The sequence below is a fragment of the Dasypus novemcinctus genome, chromosome 8 (genome assembly GCF_030445035.2).
Source record: "Dasypus novemcinctus isolate mDasNov1 chromosome 8, mDasNov1.1.hap2, whole genome shotgun sequence".
Taxonomy (NCBI): domain Eukaryota; kingdom Metazoa; phylum Chordata; class Mammalia; order Cingulata; family Dasypodidae; genus Dasypus; species Dasypus novemcinctus.
The window spans coordinates 13,936,641-13,953,549 of record NC_080680.1 but is presented as its reverse complement, the minus strand read 5'-3'; the positions used below and the strand labels follow the sequence as shown (position 1 = coordinate 13,953,549).

The window sequence follows — 16,909 nt, the reverse complement described above, 5'->3', positions numbered from 1 at the left end:
TTTGCTACTTTACCCCATGTTAATTTATTTGGTTTGCCACTCATTTGGCAAATGCCATTTGGGGTACTTCCTTTGTGCCAAGCCCTGTGAGAGACAGTGGGCAGGGAAGGCAGTGTGGTCCCCATTCTTTGTTACTGACAGCTATATCCTGCATTCTTTTCCCATTTCACCTCTTTCACTCTCCTATTTGCTTATTGTATCCATTCTCTCCAGTCAACCTGAAGTAAACAGGTCAGCTTGTCACCTTCATGAAATCGTCCCAGATTTTAGTACTTGTCCTATTTCTCCATTAACATAGTCTTTGGTGTTGATTTCGTTATTGTTTATTTAAAAAATAATGGTTTTAGAACTTCTGGAAAACACTAGAGTGAAAAGTGCAAAGACTAATAAGTACTACTTATTAACCTCACAAACCAGTAAGTGGATTCACATTTGAGTTAATTTATTCATGTACTTTTTTATTCCACATTTGTGGGATTTGGTAATCAAGAAGCTGGTATTGAGTACCGTTAAGGGTTTCAGCTGAATAATTGGGTGGAAGCCAGATTGGCATCAAGAGAGAGTTTTCTGGTTTGAAAACTTTTTAGAACACTGAAAAAAAAGAAGGAGCTCCTTGAGGGTGAGTTGGTTGGGAAGAGATTTAGGAGAAAGGAAAAATGATTGGAAAGGGTCCCAAGGAAGTAGGAAGGGTATGGAGTCAAAACATAGATAAATGTGCTGACCCCTCTATACAGACGTTTCTCATGCCATACCCAGCTGCTTCCACTGACAGAATACATGCCCACCTTCTATGCTTTGGGCCCTTTGGACAAGACAGTGAAGGAGAACATACTTCATGGCCTGTGTTTTATTGATATGGTGGGAAGCATAAGATACCTGTTAAGAACGTGGGTGACAGATGGAGGAGGGGGTCAGAAGTTTCAGGGTTGATGAGTTGTTGAGGGGACTGGGCAAGGGAGCCAAGTAAGTAAGGAGGAGTAAAAGGGCCAGTGTATGCCTCTGAGAGTCATGCTGGCAACAGGGACATAGGGATGAGATTTGAAGTCAACAACTGAAAGCTTTCTGAGTTAGAGTGGAGACATCAGTTGATTGATCCAGGGTTATATTTTTACTGGGCCAGTGTGATAAGAAGAAACCAGACAACTCAAGGTGCTAGTGGAGGACAGTTTAGAGGGGTCTAAGACTTGGGGAGGGAGGGACTGAGGAAATGGGGCAGTCAAGAATTGTCTGATGCTGAAGAGCCAGGCAAGTGGGGAGGCAGTCTTGGAGGGAAAGTGGATGGGCAGAAGGCTGGGGTCCGGGGTGATGGCAGAACCAGCCTGACCCTTGGTGTAGGTGGCTGGATGGGGGAGGAAGGTCTGGAATTAAAGGGCTAGGCTGTCATCTGCATAGATTTTTCTCTCCTCTCTTTTAACTTTTTGTTTTGGCCTATTTTTAGACTTCAGGAAAACTTGGAAGATCAATACAAAAAGTTCTTGTATATCCTTTACCAAGATTCCCCAAATATTAACATTTTACCACAATTGCTTTGTCCATTTTTCTCTTGTCATGTGTGTGTTGAATTACTTGAAATTAAGTTGCAGGCAGGATACCCGTTTACCCCTAAGTACTTCACTTGGTGTTTCTTGAAATACAAGGACATTATCAATATCAGGAAATTAATATTTGTATATCTGAATTTCAGATCTTATTCTGGTTTTGCCCATTCTCCCAGTAAGGTCCTTTATAGCAAAAGGAACTCTGGATGATGCTTTGCATGTTCAGTTGTCATGTCTTCTTTAATCTGGATCAGTTTCTCAGTCTTTCTCTGAGTTTATGACGTAGATATTTTTGAAGAGTAAAGACTGATTATTTTGTAAACCAAGGATCTGCAAAACGTTTTCATCTTTGTGGGCCATGGGGTCTCTGTTGCAAGTACTCATCTGGCAGTTGTGGGGATGGGTGTGGCTGTGTTCCAATAAAACTTTATTTACAAAACAGCTGTAGTCTGCCAGCCCATTGTAGGCCATTCTCAATTGTGGTTTGCCACTATTAGATTCTGTTGTGCATGTTTGGCAGGAACACCACAAAAGTGATGTGGTTTTAGTGCATCATAAGGCAGTTTTTGCTTTAAGTAAAAATGACATCAACATTAATCACTGGTTATGGCTGTGTTTGCCATCATATGTTTTCAGTGTTGGTTTGTGACAGCAGGTAGGAAGGATTGGGGAAGAGTATCATCAAATTCCTAGAACCCTGGGGAGCACAGACGAAGGGATCGAGCCAAAGTGTGGAGGTTGGTGTGTAAGAGTAGGTTCCATGTGAGGCAAAGGGACATTATATAGAACAGAGAGGAAGATCTTTGTTATAGATACAATTGTGAATAAACTGGACACTGTCCTGATCAAAAAGGAGCTTACATTGTTGTGAGGTGTCAATTGGCAAATAGACATACAAATATGTAGAGATTAGGTTAAGTCCTAGAAGAACTTAAACAGGGGCAGGGGACTGTAATAACTAAAGTAATAGGATTGGAGGCTGCGAGGTCACTGTGGTGACAGTCTCAGGAGCTTGCCTGTGAGCTTGGATTTACAGAATGAGGAAGCATAGAAGAGCACCCCACACTCCTGCCCATGCCAACAGGAGCAACAATGCAGAGGGCACCGGGGGCTGGCCCTCTTGGGAACTGCTGGTGACCAGCCAGAGCCGGGCCAGGGTTGGCAAGGCAGGCAGGAGCCTCTCCCCACAGAGAGGGACACTGGTACTGCTCTTGTCCAGGTTTTTCCCCTGTAGTGCCTTCAGCTGCAGAGGGGTCACTTAACACTTAGCACAGGGGGCTTGTAATTATGACATCACTCTCTCCTGTTTTGACCTAGGATCTGCCTCCTAGGTATCCTGACTCCTGAATTAAGGTAAATAAATCATGTGAATTCATGTTTATCATTTCCTTTCAGGCTTTAAAGATATTACAACAATGAAGTGGTATCAAAGATCATTGACCAACTAGTTTTCAGTATAAACAACCTTTTTGAAAAAAATAGTGTGCTATTTTTAATGACTCTAAAGTAAGATGTTAAGAGTTAGCCCAAATGATAATTAAATATTTGTAATTGGCATTATCATATGAAAAGAGAAAAGCTGGGTGAGCCTTCTGAGGTTGAGTCATCCCTGAATGTATTTAGAACTTAACCAGTGGCTGTTCTCTGTTTCTGTACCTCCCAGGTATATGGTGCAGTGGCCAGGAGTGCGGATATTGCGGCGCCAGGAACTCGATGCCTTCCTGGCTCAGGCGTTATCCCCCAAACTTTATGAGCCGGATCAGCTGCAGGAGCTCAAGGTAATTCACGGGCCTGATTTTCTTGACTGGGGAAGTCCTGCTCTGGATCTCGTGTAACACGGCTAACCTTCACCGGGTGGTGTGGCCCAATGCACTGGACTGACACCACTAATGGCGGGGATGCAGCGCCTTCAGGGCCAAGGGCATATGCCTTCTCAGTTAGGGGTTTGCCTCCTCTACACTGGAAATGTGCCTTTGTAACACACAGATTTTCCCTTCTTTACCAGTGGATGTTTATTCTTGTTTTGCACACATCAGGAAATAAAGTTGCCTTTTTTATTTTAGGAGGCAGTTCCAAACCCTGGGAGGGCTCGATCTTAAGAATTTTCTAACATCCAGCCAGGATTCTTTTTCTTATTTTGTTCCATTGTTCCTAATTACAGCATATGTTTATTCTTTGCCCTTCTACTATTGTAAACCCCTTTTAAAAATATACTTGATAAACATTCCCTCTACCCCTTTTAGTCAGCATTTAACTTCATACTCCTTTTAATTTTCCCTTCTAATAATTCCTTTTGTTCTTTAATTATTTTGACAATATTAATTTTCTCCAAGTTACCTAATTTTTTAGCGTGCGTATAATTTTCAGTACACTTTAATTAGTTACCATGTTCACATAATTGTAACTGCTTTCTGATTTCTGTACCAAAATCTAGAAAGTAGAAGACTTTTTCAGTTAGCTAAATTAGTGGATCTGCCTTTTCTTTTTAATGTACTCCTTTTCTCATTTGCCATCAGTTATTTACTATTTTTTTTTTTTATTACTAAATTTAATTTGTAATCTAATAATCTCTTTTTGGCAAAATGGCCTTCACTTGTAGATCTTTTTGCCCTTCTTTTTGAAGGCATTCTTTCCCTGCCAGAGGATTTCCAGGCTCGCTTTATAGATGTCCAGTATTCTATAATTAGTGCTCAATAAATCCCTGGTTTTCCCTAAATTACTTTGTTAAATTCAGTGATTTGATGTTGAGGGAACCTCCTCAGCGGGTGGGGTTCAAGCCGTTTGTGGTCACCATAGGCTTCCTGATAACTTGGAAACAAACTAAGTTTAAAAATAGAACAAAACTGCAGGGTAAATTTACCCCACATTGTTGTACTCATTATTTTGTAGATCAAGCTTTTCTGTTGATTAGACAAAAATTTTTTTGAATGTTTTGAATTTAAATTTTTGCTTATTGTAAAATGTTTAGTCAGGTTTTTTTCCCCAAGACAGTGTGGCAGATACTAAGTACAGGTTCTCATTCCTTGTGTTCTTACCCAGATTGTTTCATCACCACCGTCTTCATTACCAGAGTGTGCTTCAGGGGTGTTGTAAATACTTTTATTATAGTGTGGTGCCGTCCCTCTACCTCTACTTCCTGTTTCTCTTATATAGATTTTTACATCAGTATTGACATCCCAGTTCTGAAAATCAGACCACCAGGTATCAGGTATGCCCACTAAGCCTTATTCACCATCAAGTTACTTTTTCTCAAAGTTCATCTTATGTCCCATATTCTTTTCATTTTTGGATCGACACGCAGGCTGTAACTTTTGAAAGAGAATCATATTCTAAGCTTTCATTTTGGTTCTTTTGAGATCTTAGTACTTTCATGGTTTTCTCCTGATTCTTCATCTAAGCCAGACATTTCTAGAGATATATTTAGAAAAATACATGTTATGTACAGTGACTTCAGTCTCACTCATCGTTTCTTTGGGTCTTGCTTGTTGGAGGTCTAAGGTTCCCTTTAATAAGGACAGCCTACTCCTGTAAGTGCTTCATTTTCATTATCAGTATAAGTTCGGAAAGAACTATGAGGGAAAATAATGCTCATGAGGGGAAAGACCTAATTTTTTTGTTTGTTTTTTTGTTTGTTTTTCCTTAAGATTGAAAATCCCCTTGGCTCTCAGATGGAGCATTGTTGTAAAAATCATTATTTAATTGCTACAAAAATCCCTTTGCAGAGATGAGGGTTCCAAAATTCAGTGATAGAAAATTGGATTTTAAAATTGCTTTTTCATTTAACCATTACATTTTTTTTTTGTATCATAAGGCAATCAGGATGCTTTTCTATAATATGCCATTTCACTGTTTATGATATAGTCAACTCTTGATTTTTGTTGTTGTTGTTTTAGGGGCCCATTATCCAGTTTGTGGATTGCCCAGACCCTATTTTTCTTCTCCCATTTGTTATCCATTATACGCTTTAAGCACTGCTGTCAGAGAAGGAGCAGAGGAAGAAAAGACCTAGTTCTAACCATTTAGCCTCTTTGGTTATCTTTTCTTATGGAAGGTTTGATGGGGAAAAGTGTTGAAACCATGAGTGAAAATGAATTTTTAGGAATTTCATTTCATCCATACCTTCTCCATCACCGATTTCCCTGAGTGATTGAGACCATGACGGTCGGTGATTGGTGGCCCTTAGCTTTTCCTGTTACTTATTCTAGGAGCTTCTCCTAGGTTACTAGCATGAATGTAATTATTGAGGTAAAGTTAGCACTGACCCTGTTTTGAGGAGGGTGGGTAAAGGTTGAGAAGAAGAACCTTTGTACAATTATAATATTTGTCCACTTTTTTCCTCCCTTGCTCTTGACACCCCTATAATTGCCTTAAATTCTTTTAACAGTTTCACATGCCAAGAGCAGAATATAAAAGATGGAAAAATGAAGAGCTTTAAAGACAGTATTAGGGACGTGCAACATGTCTGTGATACCTGTCAGAATTATTTTGCATATAGGTAAATATAACAAATTCAAGTAAGAGTCTGTTGCCCAGTAATTAGAAGTTAAACAAAGTAAGCTCACTGAAATCTGGTTCTTTAGCTAATTGGGCAGATTACATTCTATACTTGTCTTTCCTGTAAAGTCAGCCTTTTTTGCCTTTGTTTCTCTAGTTGAGGAACATTGGATAATGTTGAATATTTTATCTTAATTGATATAAGAGAATGAGGTTAGAATGTAAAACTGCAGCCATGTCTGTGATCAAAGATTCTGATTCTGGTTCTCTCAGTGACCGGTTTTGTGTCCTTGAGCTCTCTGTGAGTCAGTTTCTCCTTTGGTTAAATGGAATCCTGTTAATAGACCCTAGAATGTAGGGTTGTTGAGAGAAGTAAATGAGTAATGCATGTAAAAATACTTATTTTATTAAACTCTCCATAAGTATTAGATGTATTATTTATATAATTAACACTTGGGGAAAATATTAAAGATTACAAAATACCATGTGATGTAACTTTTTAAAAAATTCTGGAATGAGGAAAAATCTTCACATCAGTTGAGATTTTATTTACACTGTTTAAAATTGCTTTTATTTTGAAGAACTTTCTCTGTTAAATTACTAATGGTTTTATTACTTAAGCTACAAATTGTCTCAAAACTGTAAACATCATTTTCTGCATTCCATAAAAACACAATTCCTCAACTCATGTTGAGGCCATTTAAAACGTGTGTGTGTGCATGTTGTTTTGTGCAGATAATCTAGAATTTTTCCATTCCTCCTGTCAGCAAATTTGGAGCACAATGGTTCTAACTAGGGTGCTCATGTGTTCCAGAGCATCTGCAGTTGTTTCTTAAACTTAGCGTACAGATAGCTCTATTTGCCCCAAAAATGGTTTCGAGTTATATTAATCAAATTCCTGTTATTATATTAATCAAATACTTGTTAGAGTACGAATATAACAAACAATAAACAGGTACAAAGAATAAACAGGATGATGCTTCATATGTTTTAATAGGAGATTGGGGGCATTTTCATGCACATCTGAAGAGCAGCATCTTTAGAGAGCACAGGTTCAGTCCTTTCCTTTCCTTAATTCCTGGCCCTGACTCTGTGCACTGTGGTGCAGGGGACAGTGGGGGCTGGGGCCTGGGGGACCGGGGTTAAGCCTCTGGCTCCGGATCTCTCAGCTTGCCTTTATGTCCTGTCTGCCGGGTGCCATGCCAAGCTCACTGTGTGGTGCGACCACCACGAGATGAAATGTAGGAAAACTCATGGTCAGCAGTGTGTGTCACCTTCCTGAAAGGGATTATTATCCTGCAGAGAGATGATCCAGAAGACGAGTGCAGATAAAAGTTACTTCCTCAGCTCAGGAGTGGAGTGGCACCCTGAGTGGCAACCCGTGTTTATTCTCTGCCCTTTCCGTGAGCTCATATGCTAGTATTTCTGTTCTGCCACTTTAAAATGGGCATTAGAAAGGGTAGAGGGTCAGCTTTGGGGGAGTTAGAGAGACTCCCTCTTTCTGCCTTGAGAATCCTGCAGCTCAGAGACAGGAAAGGGGTACTCTGGATCAAAGTAAATCAATGATTTTATTTTTGTTTTTTATTTTGTTTCAGTTAGACTCTCTCTTTCTCCACTTTTTGCTCATAAATATAAAAATGCATCTAATTCTATCACCCCAACCCCTATCTCCCCTCAACTGAACATTTTAATTTTTTTGGCTAGCTTCCCCACAACTACTGAGGAAAAATACTACCCAGTAGTACAAAATAGAATTGGGAGCTATGGATAAACAGTGTTTATAAAATTGTGAGCAGACTTCTCTAGGTTTGGGAAGTTATTAACTGATAACTGGGACCGTTGACACAGATAGCACAAAACAGCAGATAATCCTGAAATCATTAGTGTTTGGCACTGGGATGATCTTTTTTCTCTTTAATGAAAAGCTGTTTTACCTGCCACAGTTAGGAAATACTTAGATTAATAGCCCATAAAGATTGCATTCCTGAGAAGCCATCTATCTTAGAAAATAGCATGCCAAGTGGGAAGACTTAAACCAGAACATAGTTAAGACTTTGTCCCGGATAATCCACAAACTAGGTCCTTCACATACCGATAATCAAGAGTTGACTGTATTTCTGTTAGCGCTTATTATCCTGCTCATCATATGCTAGAAGAGTGTGATTTAAAAGGAAGGCACCTAGCACTAGTTACTTAAGTAAAAAGGAACTACGAGTTAAAATTTTATGCTGGGTTATAATATTTTGCATGGTTCAAATACAGTATTTTTGTTGTTGTGTTCTTTCATTTATAAGCTATTCATTTCTCCTAAAACATTTTGGCAGTCTCATTAATAAGTTACTCCTTAAAATGTTAATATATAAAATAATGAAATTATAAAGTACAAATTTGTTTTAGTATGAAATTATACCAAATAATATTTTAAATATGACTACTTGAAAAAATGTAAAATCTTAATAGAATACTCGTCTTTACATTTGTGTTAATACATTACCAGTGTTTAGAATCAAAGGTCAGTGTTTATTAGTTTATTCCATCAATGAAATATGATTCTTAACTGCTCAGGAGACTGTTAATGATCTATTACTTTGTCATGTGTCAACCATAAATATAGTTCTAGTTTATATTCATGTGATACTTTGCAGATTCCAAATTTGAAATGTCTGTAAAACATTTTCTTAAATTTAAATTTATTACATGACATGAAAAGAATTTCTGTTCACATAAGGAAGCTAGCTCTATGAAAGGTAATGATAGGACTCCTTAGTGGTGCTGTTTTGTTAAGGAATATTCTCTATTAAACTTGGGGAGTTTTAGTAAAATTTGGAAAATTAAATACTGTAGTGCTCTTATTCCATAGAAATTACTCTTTTCAATTTAAAGATTGAAAACCTAGATCCCCGAGGAATTCAGCTGTCAGCTCTGTTCATGAGTGGAGTAGACATGGCACTGTTTGCAAATGATGCTTGCGGACAGCCAATCCCGTGGGAACACTGTTGTCCTTGGATGTATTTTGATGGCAAGCTCTTCCAATCCAAACTCCTCAAAGCCAGCCGGGAAAAGACCCCGCTCATTGACCTCTGTGATGGTCAGGTAAGTTCTCAGAAATGCAGTGTTCGTGTGAGTTCTTGAACTGTGTTTGGAATTTGGGGTTGTTGGGGATGGGAAGAAGGCAAGTTAGCCACCTGCATTTCCTCTCTTCCTGAAAAGAAAGAAAGCAAGCTTGCTGATTAAATCTGTCATCTTTCAGACAGTATTGGAAATGAAATCTTTGTGACAAGGATTCTCTTTTAGATTGGTCCTAACCAAGTGTGTAACTGTATATCACTTGAGTGCCCACATTTAGGCAGGCCCTGGATTTATAGATATAGATAAAGATATATACATAATCCTGGTTTAAAAAGAAAGCGAAGTAGGTTCTATTGTGTTCACATTGTATTATAAAGGAAGCCCACATTTTCTCGAGTTTTTAAACCTTAGGATTGTGGCTATAAAACATGCATTCTTCCCACTGTGCCATCTTGTTCCTAAGTAAAATTCAGTATAAGGACATATTTTGCTGTGTGAGCAGGCACTCAAATTCTGAGTAGAGACGCTCTGGATTGAATGTTTTAGATAGGTTTTCACAGTGGAATTTGACATGCACTAATTTTATCTTTCATTTATGCAAGATAGATTTCTTTGCGTACTGTACTTTTTTGTTAAGGATGGAATAGTTGAGTCATTTCAAAGGCAGCCTAATGGAGACAGGTTCATGTAAGTTGGCATCTCGTTTCTCTGCGGAAATCTCTAGGCTTTCATGAGTCCACAGTGTCCCTTTAACAGAATTTGATGACTCTGTACCTTGCTTCCTCATTTGTAAACTGCAATAAATACTTATTAGAATTGATTGGAAAACAAAAATTTTAAAATATAGATGTTTTGACAGTAAAATAGTCATCTAAATGTAATGTGTGTTAACAGAGATAAAGGCTACAGAGTTCTAGCTGTCTGGACTTAGCCATTAATTTTTTTTTCCTTCTCAGTGTCATTTGTGTTTTTTTTTCCTTCAGAGAAGTTGTGGGTTTACTGATAAGCCATTACTTTTCGAGAGCCAAATACACATTTTCATATAATAGACTTTTTTATTAAATAGTTCTCACCTAAAGATATCCTGAGAAATTAGGAATTTAGCTTCATATTTGCTTATGATATTAAAATGTATCTGTTAATTTTCTTGGATTTTTAGTTTTCGAGTTATTTTTGCATTCTGTACACAAGTGTTACTGCAGAGATTATGATGATTATTTATGGGTAAATAGATACATGCAAGGAGTGGATATATCTCATTTCTTTAGTGTTTGCTCCAATTAGATTAAAATATTATGAATCAGAGAACAGTTGCAAATCCCATATCTGATAAGGGTTGAAGAACTCCTACAACTCAACAGCAAAAAGACAAACAACCCCATTAAATGGGCAAAGGACTTTAGACATTTCTCCAGAGAAGGTATGCAAATGGTCAATAAGTACCTAAAAAGATGTTCAGCATTGGTAGTTGTAAGGGAAATGCAAATCAAAACCACAGTGAGATACCACTTCATACCCACTAAAATGGCTGTTATTTAAAAAGTAAACAATAACAGTTGCTGGTGAGGATGTGAAGATATTGGAACCCTGTGCGTTGCTGGTGAGAATGTAAAATGGTGGAGCCTCTATGGAAAACAATTTGCCAGTCTCTCAAAAAGTTAAACAGAATTACCAGAGGCTCCTACTTCTAGGTATATACCCCAAAGAATTGAAAACATTGACTCAAACAGATACTTAGACACCAGTGTTCATAGGAGCATTATTCAGGATAGCCAAAAGGTGGAAACAATCCTAGCATCCATTGACAGATGACTAGATAAACAAATTGTGGTATTACATACAGTGCAATAGTATTCAACCATAAAAAGGACTGAAGTTCTGATACATGCTACTACGTGGATGAAATTTGAAAACATGCTCAGTGTGAAAGAAGCCAAACATAAAAGGACAAGTATTGTATGATTCCACTTACCTAAAAATTCTTAGAGACAGAAGGCAGTTTAGAGGTTACGAGGGGTCGGGGGTAGGGGAATGGGGCTTAATGGGTGCAGAGTTTCTGTTTGGGTGATGTTCATGGTTGGTGGTGATGGCACAACATTGTGAATATAATTAATGACATTGAATTGTACACCTATTAAAATGGCAAATTTTATGTTATACATCTGCTACCGTAATATATAAAATACCAAAACAAAAATGTTATGACCAAATTTTTTATATCCTGGGTCCTTGATTTCTAGGCCGAGCAAGCTGCCAAGGTAGAAAAGATGCGTCAGAGCATTCTTGAGGGGTTAAACTTCTCCCGGCAGAACCATCCACTTCCTTTCCCACCGCCTCCTGCTCTGCCTTTCTATCCAGCTTCTATGTATCCTCGACACTTTGGGCCAGTCCCACCATCTCAGGGCAGGGGCAGAGGTTTTGCAGGTAAGTTGTGTCATTGTACTGAATTGTTAATGTGGGAAAAATAGATGATTGAAAGTAGTTTGCAGTACTTTCTAGTTGCTATGTTGAGACCTTGTGATTATCAGTCTTAGTTATGAAAAGTTCGCATCAACAAATTTTTCAAATTCCAGAGGTGCCAACCTGATTTCTCAAGAGAATATGGGAAAGGGAGAGATGGATCTACGAAAGTTATTGCCAGGGCTAGATTTTTTACCTCATCAGTATAGCTGAAAACTCTGCTTGCTCTTTTTGGTTTACCATGTCTTTCTCATGTTTGAGGGAAAACAAGGCCATCAAAGTGAAAGAGAATCCTCTTCCATTCCAAAGAGAGTCATCTTCCAGAGGCCAGTGGTTGAACCCTAAGGTGGTAGTACTTTGTTCAGATGGCCTGTTGCAGGATGGTTGAGGTGACATTTCAGTACTGGTGCAGTCGAAATGCCGGGTGTAGGAGGACAGTGTAGTGAGGCGAGCAGAAGGGCTGGTGAACCTCCTCTGTCTGGCAGCTTGCTGTATAGAAATGGCAACCAAAAGGAAACAAGGGGTCTCTCTGGCCGAAAGCTCAGAGTGACTCTCCCCCTCAGGAGAAACGTACCCCCTGGACCCAGGCCCCTCATGGCTTCTCCCGTCTCTCTCCCTGGGTCTCACAGGACTCTGTGGCTTTGGAGGCCCTTATGGGGAAACTGTAGCAACAGGCGCTTACCGTGCCTTCCGGGTGGCGGCAGCAGCAGGACACTCCGGAGCCTTCCCAGGCAATGACAGCAGCAGGACTAGCAAGTTACAGGGCGGTAATTATACCCAAACCTTTTCCTAGAGCTTCTGCCTGCCAACAGCTTCCTTCACTCCATAATCTGGCTCCTGACTGACTTCCCATTCTTTTCTTCCTTAACTGTCTTTATAAGCCACGTTTTCCAATAAAATATCCTTTCTTCTAGGTCCCTGCTCTGACATGCACTGACTGCTACTCTCCTAGACTCTCTCTGCCCCCAGGTCTCTGCAGCAGCTTTGCTGTGGCCAGTCCTGCCTTTCAATGTAGACCATTGAGTGTCCACATAGAAAAGAGCCTTTCTGTGGACCTAGGTAACTCAACCATTGCCTCATGCCTCATCAGTAGAGTGAGTTGCCGAATAATACTCAGTGGCATTTCTTTCTTGCTATTATATCTAGTAGCCATCTTTTGGTAAAGATTATTATGATTGTATAGAAGATTTTAATGCCATAGTAGAATTGCTGGCATAAAAAATAATTTTGTCACAGTTTCCTTCCTAGAAGCATTGTTTTACAGAAAGTACTAATATCAGATAGATAAGTGAGTTTGTTTTCAATATCATTGTTTCTCTTATGTGTAATAGGCTTGCAAGGAAGGACAATAAAAGCCGAACATTTGGCTTTTAGAATGATGTCATGTGATTTTGCTGTAATTCGAAGCCTTTAACTTGTGGCTTTATCATAATTCAACATTTTGAAACTGCAGATCTAAACCTGGTCATCAAGTTTACATTACGGGAGTTATACTTGCAGAGGCTAGCGAGAGATGCCTTTTGTAGAAAGAAGACTGAAATATTGAGTGATGGGATACAGTCCTCTCTCCATCTGTAGGCTATAGAAGTCATTCCTCCTTTCCCTTTTGCAATTGCATGTCTGTTTTCTTGCCTCTCATTTGTTTTCCTATCCAGCCTACTACGGGGGTACTTTCCTACCTATTAATGTCCGTTGTGCAACTCACTGTGATGAGTACTTTTTACTTTGGTTACTTTTAATGCCTTTCCTTCAAGCTAGAGCAAACCTGTGTTTGGGATAAAAGACCAAGGGGGAGAGGGGGAGACTTTAGTATGGATAGTTTGGGATAAGAAGTGATGTGATTGCTTCGACTGAAATGACAAGAGGAACTTTGCTTCCTCACTTTAACTTTCCTACAATTGTGAAATTCAGATCTGCGCTGTCCAATATAGTAGCTCTTGGCCACAGGTTAAATGTTTGTAATGTGGCTAGTGTGAATACAGATGTGCTGTGAGTGAAGAATACACACCAGCATGTAAAGATTTAGAATGAGAGGAAAATGTAAAATTATCTTGAATAATTTTTTTATCTTGATAGCATGTTGTAGTGATAATATACTGGATGGATTAGGTTAAATAGAATATTATTAAAATTTATTTCCTGTTTCTTTTTACTCTTTTAATGTGGTTACTAGAAAATACAAGGCTAATTTCTGTTGGACAGCATGAACGCAGATGCTGCAATGGCAATTGCTATCGTGACTAACAAGATAGGGCAGAGTTTATCAATACTCTATTCCATTTGCCAAAAATTAAGATGCCTTAGGGTTTGTTTTGCTCTTATCAGAAGTGTATTGTTATCAGTTAATTATTTGAGAATTTTCTTCAGTAGCCAGGCAATGTAGAATATGCTGGCTACCGGTAATCAGTAGAAATAAACAAACAATGGAAATCTGTGACTCTACATGGGGAAATTCTGGTTTATCAAAACAATAGGAAATAACTGGCTAGATTTATGAACTTCGATAGAATTTGATTGGTTAAGGTAGTAACTTTGCAAGTATTTTACCTAAACAGCAAAAAATTCTGAGTTTGCAGAATTACATCTTGGTACTATAGGATGTGTCTTTAGCTGCATCTAGTAGCAACACTTTATTAAATGGATTTCTGTCTAAGCAGACTTGAGCACATTTTTCAGTTGTAACCTAGTTTTAATAGCCAACAAATTTTCTTCTACGTGTATTTTTGACAAGTTTAGAATCAAACAGTGTGCACCTAGACGTTCCACATAATTAAAACAAATGGCTTGCTTGTTTCTCTTTGCTATTCTTATTTCTGTGATTGTAAAAAAAAAAATGTCTTTTTCATGTATTTGTTATGCAGGAGTCCAACCTATACCTTCTCAGGGAGGGAAATTAGAAATCGCTGGTACTGTGGTTGGCCACTGGGCAGGGAGCAGGCGCGGCCGGGGCGGCCGAGGGCCTTGCCCCCTGCAGGTAGTCTCTGTCGGAGGACCAGCACGAGGGTGAGTTCTGAGCAGTGCTTGTGCATTTCGTGTAAATTAGAAACAAACAGGCAAACAGCCTCTTACTTTTTCCACTTTTATTCTACCATTAAATACATTCTTTAACATCATTCTTAATATTTGTGTAGGGTTCCATTATATAGCAACAGCATTGTTTAATTAACCAGGGGTCATTTTTTGTTTGTTTGTTTTTTAATATTGGGTAACATGCTGGGTTTAAAGTGTATCTTTTTCCAATCAAATGCATTGGAATGGAACTAAAAATAAATAATTTCTTGGAATAAATTGTTGGTATGACCTTTATTTAATAAACTCGCTTCTTCACATAGCATGACACACCATATAAATACCATAATATATTATTGTTGTCTCTGACAAGTTTAAGTATGTTTGATATTTGTCCTTGTTTATTCATTTAGACGTCCTAGAGGAGTTATTTCCACCCCAGTGATTAGAACATTTGGAAGAGGTGGAAGGTACTACGGGAGAGGTTATAAAAACCAGGGAGCAATTCAGGTAATAATACAACACATGCTTGTTTTGCCAGTTCACTTTCTTAAATGATCTCACCCTTCTGAGTTAGCATTTTAGTAGCTATGTTCAGACAAAGGGTGTGTTGGGATATTTCTATAATTGTCAAGCGTCTGACACGTAACTGCCACATATCTGCTCGACACGTGTAAATCAAACCCAATTCATTTCAGTGTCTTTATTTATTTAACCAAGATTATATGGAGAGAACATAATGTCATTTTCAAACCTACAACTAGAAATTTAGCAGAGAATAGCCCAGCTGCTTTTAATGAAGTTTATGTTATAAAACATTAAATAGATATCTTTTAGAGTTTAAAAAGAAAATTGTGTGAGAGTGGGTATAGCTCAAGTGGTTGAGTGCCAGCTTTCCACATACAAGGTTCTATACCCGGCCCCTGTACCTCAAAAAAAAGAAATTATAAAGAAAATAGTTACTTTAAACTCTAGGGCATATTTTTTCTCCATCTCCAGTACCTTTTTAAAAAAAGATTTATTTATTTCTCTCCCCTTCCCCCCCCCCCCCCCCATCGTCTGCTGTCTGTGTCCATTCTCTGTGTGTTGTTATGCAGTGCCGGGAAACTGTTGCTTTTTTAGTTGCATCATCATGCTGCATCAGTTCTCTGTGTGTGCGGTGCCATTCCTGGGTGGGCTGCGGTTTTTTTGGTGCAGGGTGGCTCTCCTTGCGGGGCACACTCCTTGCGTGTGGGGCACCCCTACGTGGGGGACACCCCTGCGTGGCATGGCACTCCTTGCACGTGGCAGCACTGTGCATGGGCCAGCTCACCACATGGGTCAGGAGGCCCTAGTTACTGAACCTTGGCCTCTCCAAAAGGTAGGCAGATGCTCCATCAGTTGAGCCACAACTGCTTCCTTCTGGTACCTTTTTGACCACCTCTTCTCTAAAAGAATCAACCCATGAGGAAACAAAAGCATGTGCCTCTCTTAATTAAATAGCATGAGCTTTCTTGTGCTTTGTATATACCATTATAAGTCTGGATTTTGATGAATTTTCTCCTTAAGGATATTCTTAAAATACTAGGCAGCCCTAACACTTCAGTATATTGTCTCAACTTTCTGAATAATAATTAAAATTCTTTCCTTTGTTCTATGTACAAAACATTAAGATGTGTATACTCTTATAGCACATATGTTAATATCCTATATTTGGGGGCTTAATTAGCAAAGAGAAAATAAAAATTCCACCCTTACCAGGTGATCTTAACATCTTGGTCATCTTTAGTGAAATAGGTCAATCAAGTCAAGTGCCCATAATGAGCACCTCTCTTGAAAGCAAGGTCTGGGTTTTCTTTTCTTTGTAATACCAAGTCCAGCAAGTTGTAGGTGTTGAGTGATTTTCTTGCTTTCTCTGAGCTCCACCCTGACCTTCCTCAGCCGTCTACATAGAGACCTCCTTTTAAGTTGAAGGCCCTCTTAGTTCCATGTGAGTTTACCAGAAGGAAGTGAACTCTGAGCTTATTGTCCCTCCAACCAAAAGCCCCATTCCTGTGGTGACATCCCTTGTCTTTTTTTTTTTTTTTAACATCCCTTGTCTTAACTTCATTATGCCTTAGTGTATACCAGGGGACCTTTCCGGAGCTGATCATGGGAAACGTGTGTCCACATTGCTTTAAGAAAGGTATTTTCTTAAAGTATAAAACATAGTAAAAACCACTCAAAGCAAATGTGTAGCTTAATCTGATGTCTTTTAAGTTCATCTTAATCTGTGCATTTACTCCATCCTTTGCTTTTCAGTTTATCTATTGAAAGACCAAGGCCATTTCACCAGCAGACTTCCCATAGTCTGATTTTGC

At 38.8% G+C, this 16,909-nt stretch overlaps 1 protein-coding gene across 2 annotated transcripts in view; it reads left to right on the top strand.

Moving 5' to 3' along the window:
• FAM120A (family with sequence similarity 120 member A) overlaps positions 1–16,909 on the top strand; it is a 135,615-nt gene that overhangs the window by 104,340 nt on the left and 14,366 nt on the right. The window contains exons 12-17 of one of the 2 annotated variants that reach the window (XM_004455563.4): positions 3,202–3,316; positions 8,916–9,125; positions 11,342–11,525; positions 12,191–12,328; positions 14,423–14,564; positions 14,984–15,080. In XM_004455563.4, the coding sequence (XP_004455620.2) occupies positions 3,202–3,316; positions 8,916–9,125; positions 11,342–11,525; positions 12,191–12,328; positions 14,423–14,564; positions 14,984–15,080 (886 nt within the window). The remainder of the gene's footprint in view (positions 1–3,201; positions 3,317–8,915; positions 9,126–11,341; positions 11,526–12,190; positions 12,329–14,422; positions 14,565–14,983; positions 15,081–16,909) is intronic. The other variant, XM_058301454.2, reaches the window with a different exon arrangement.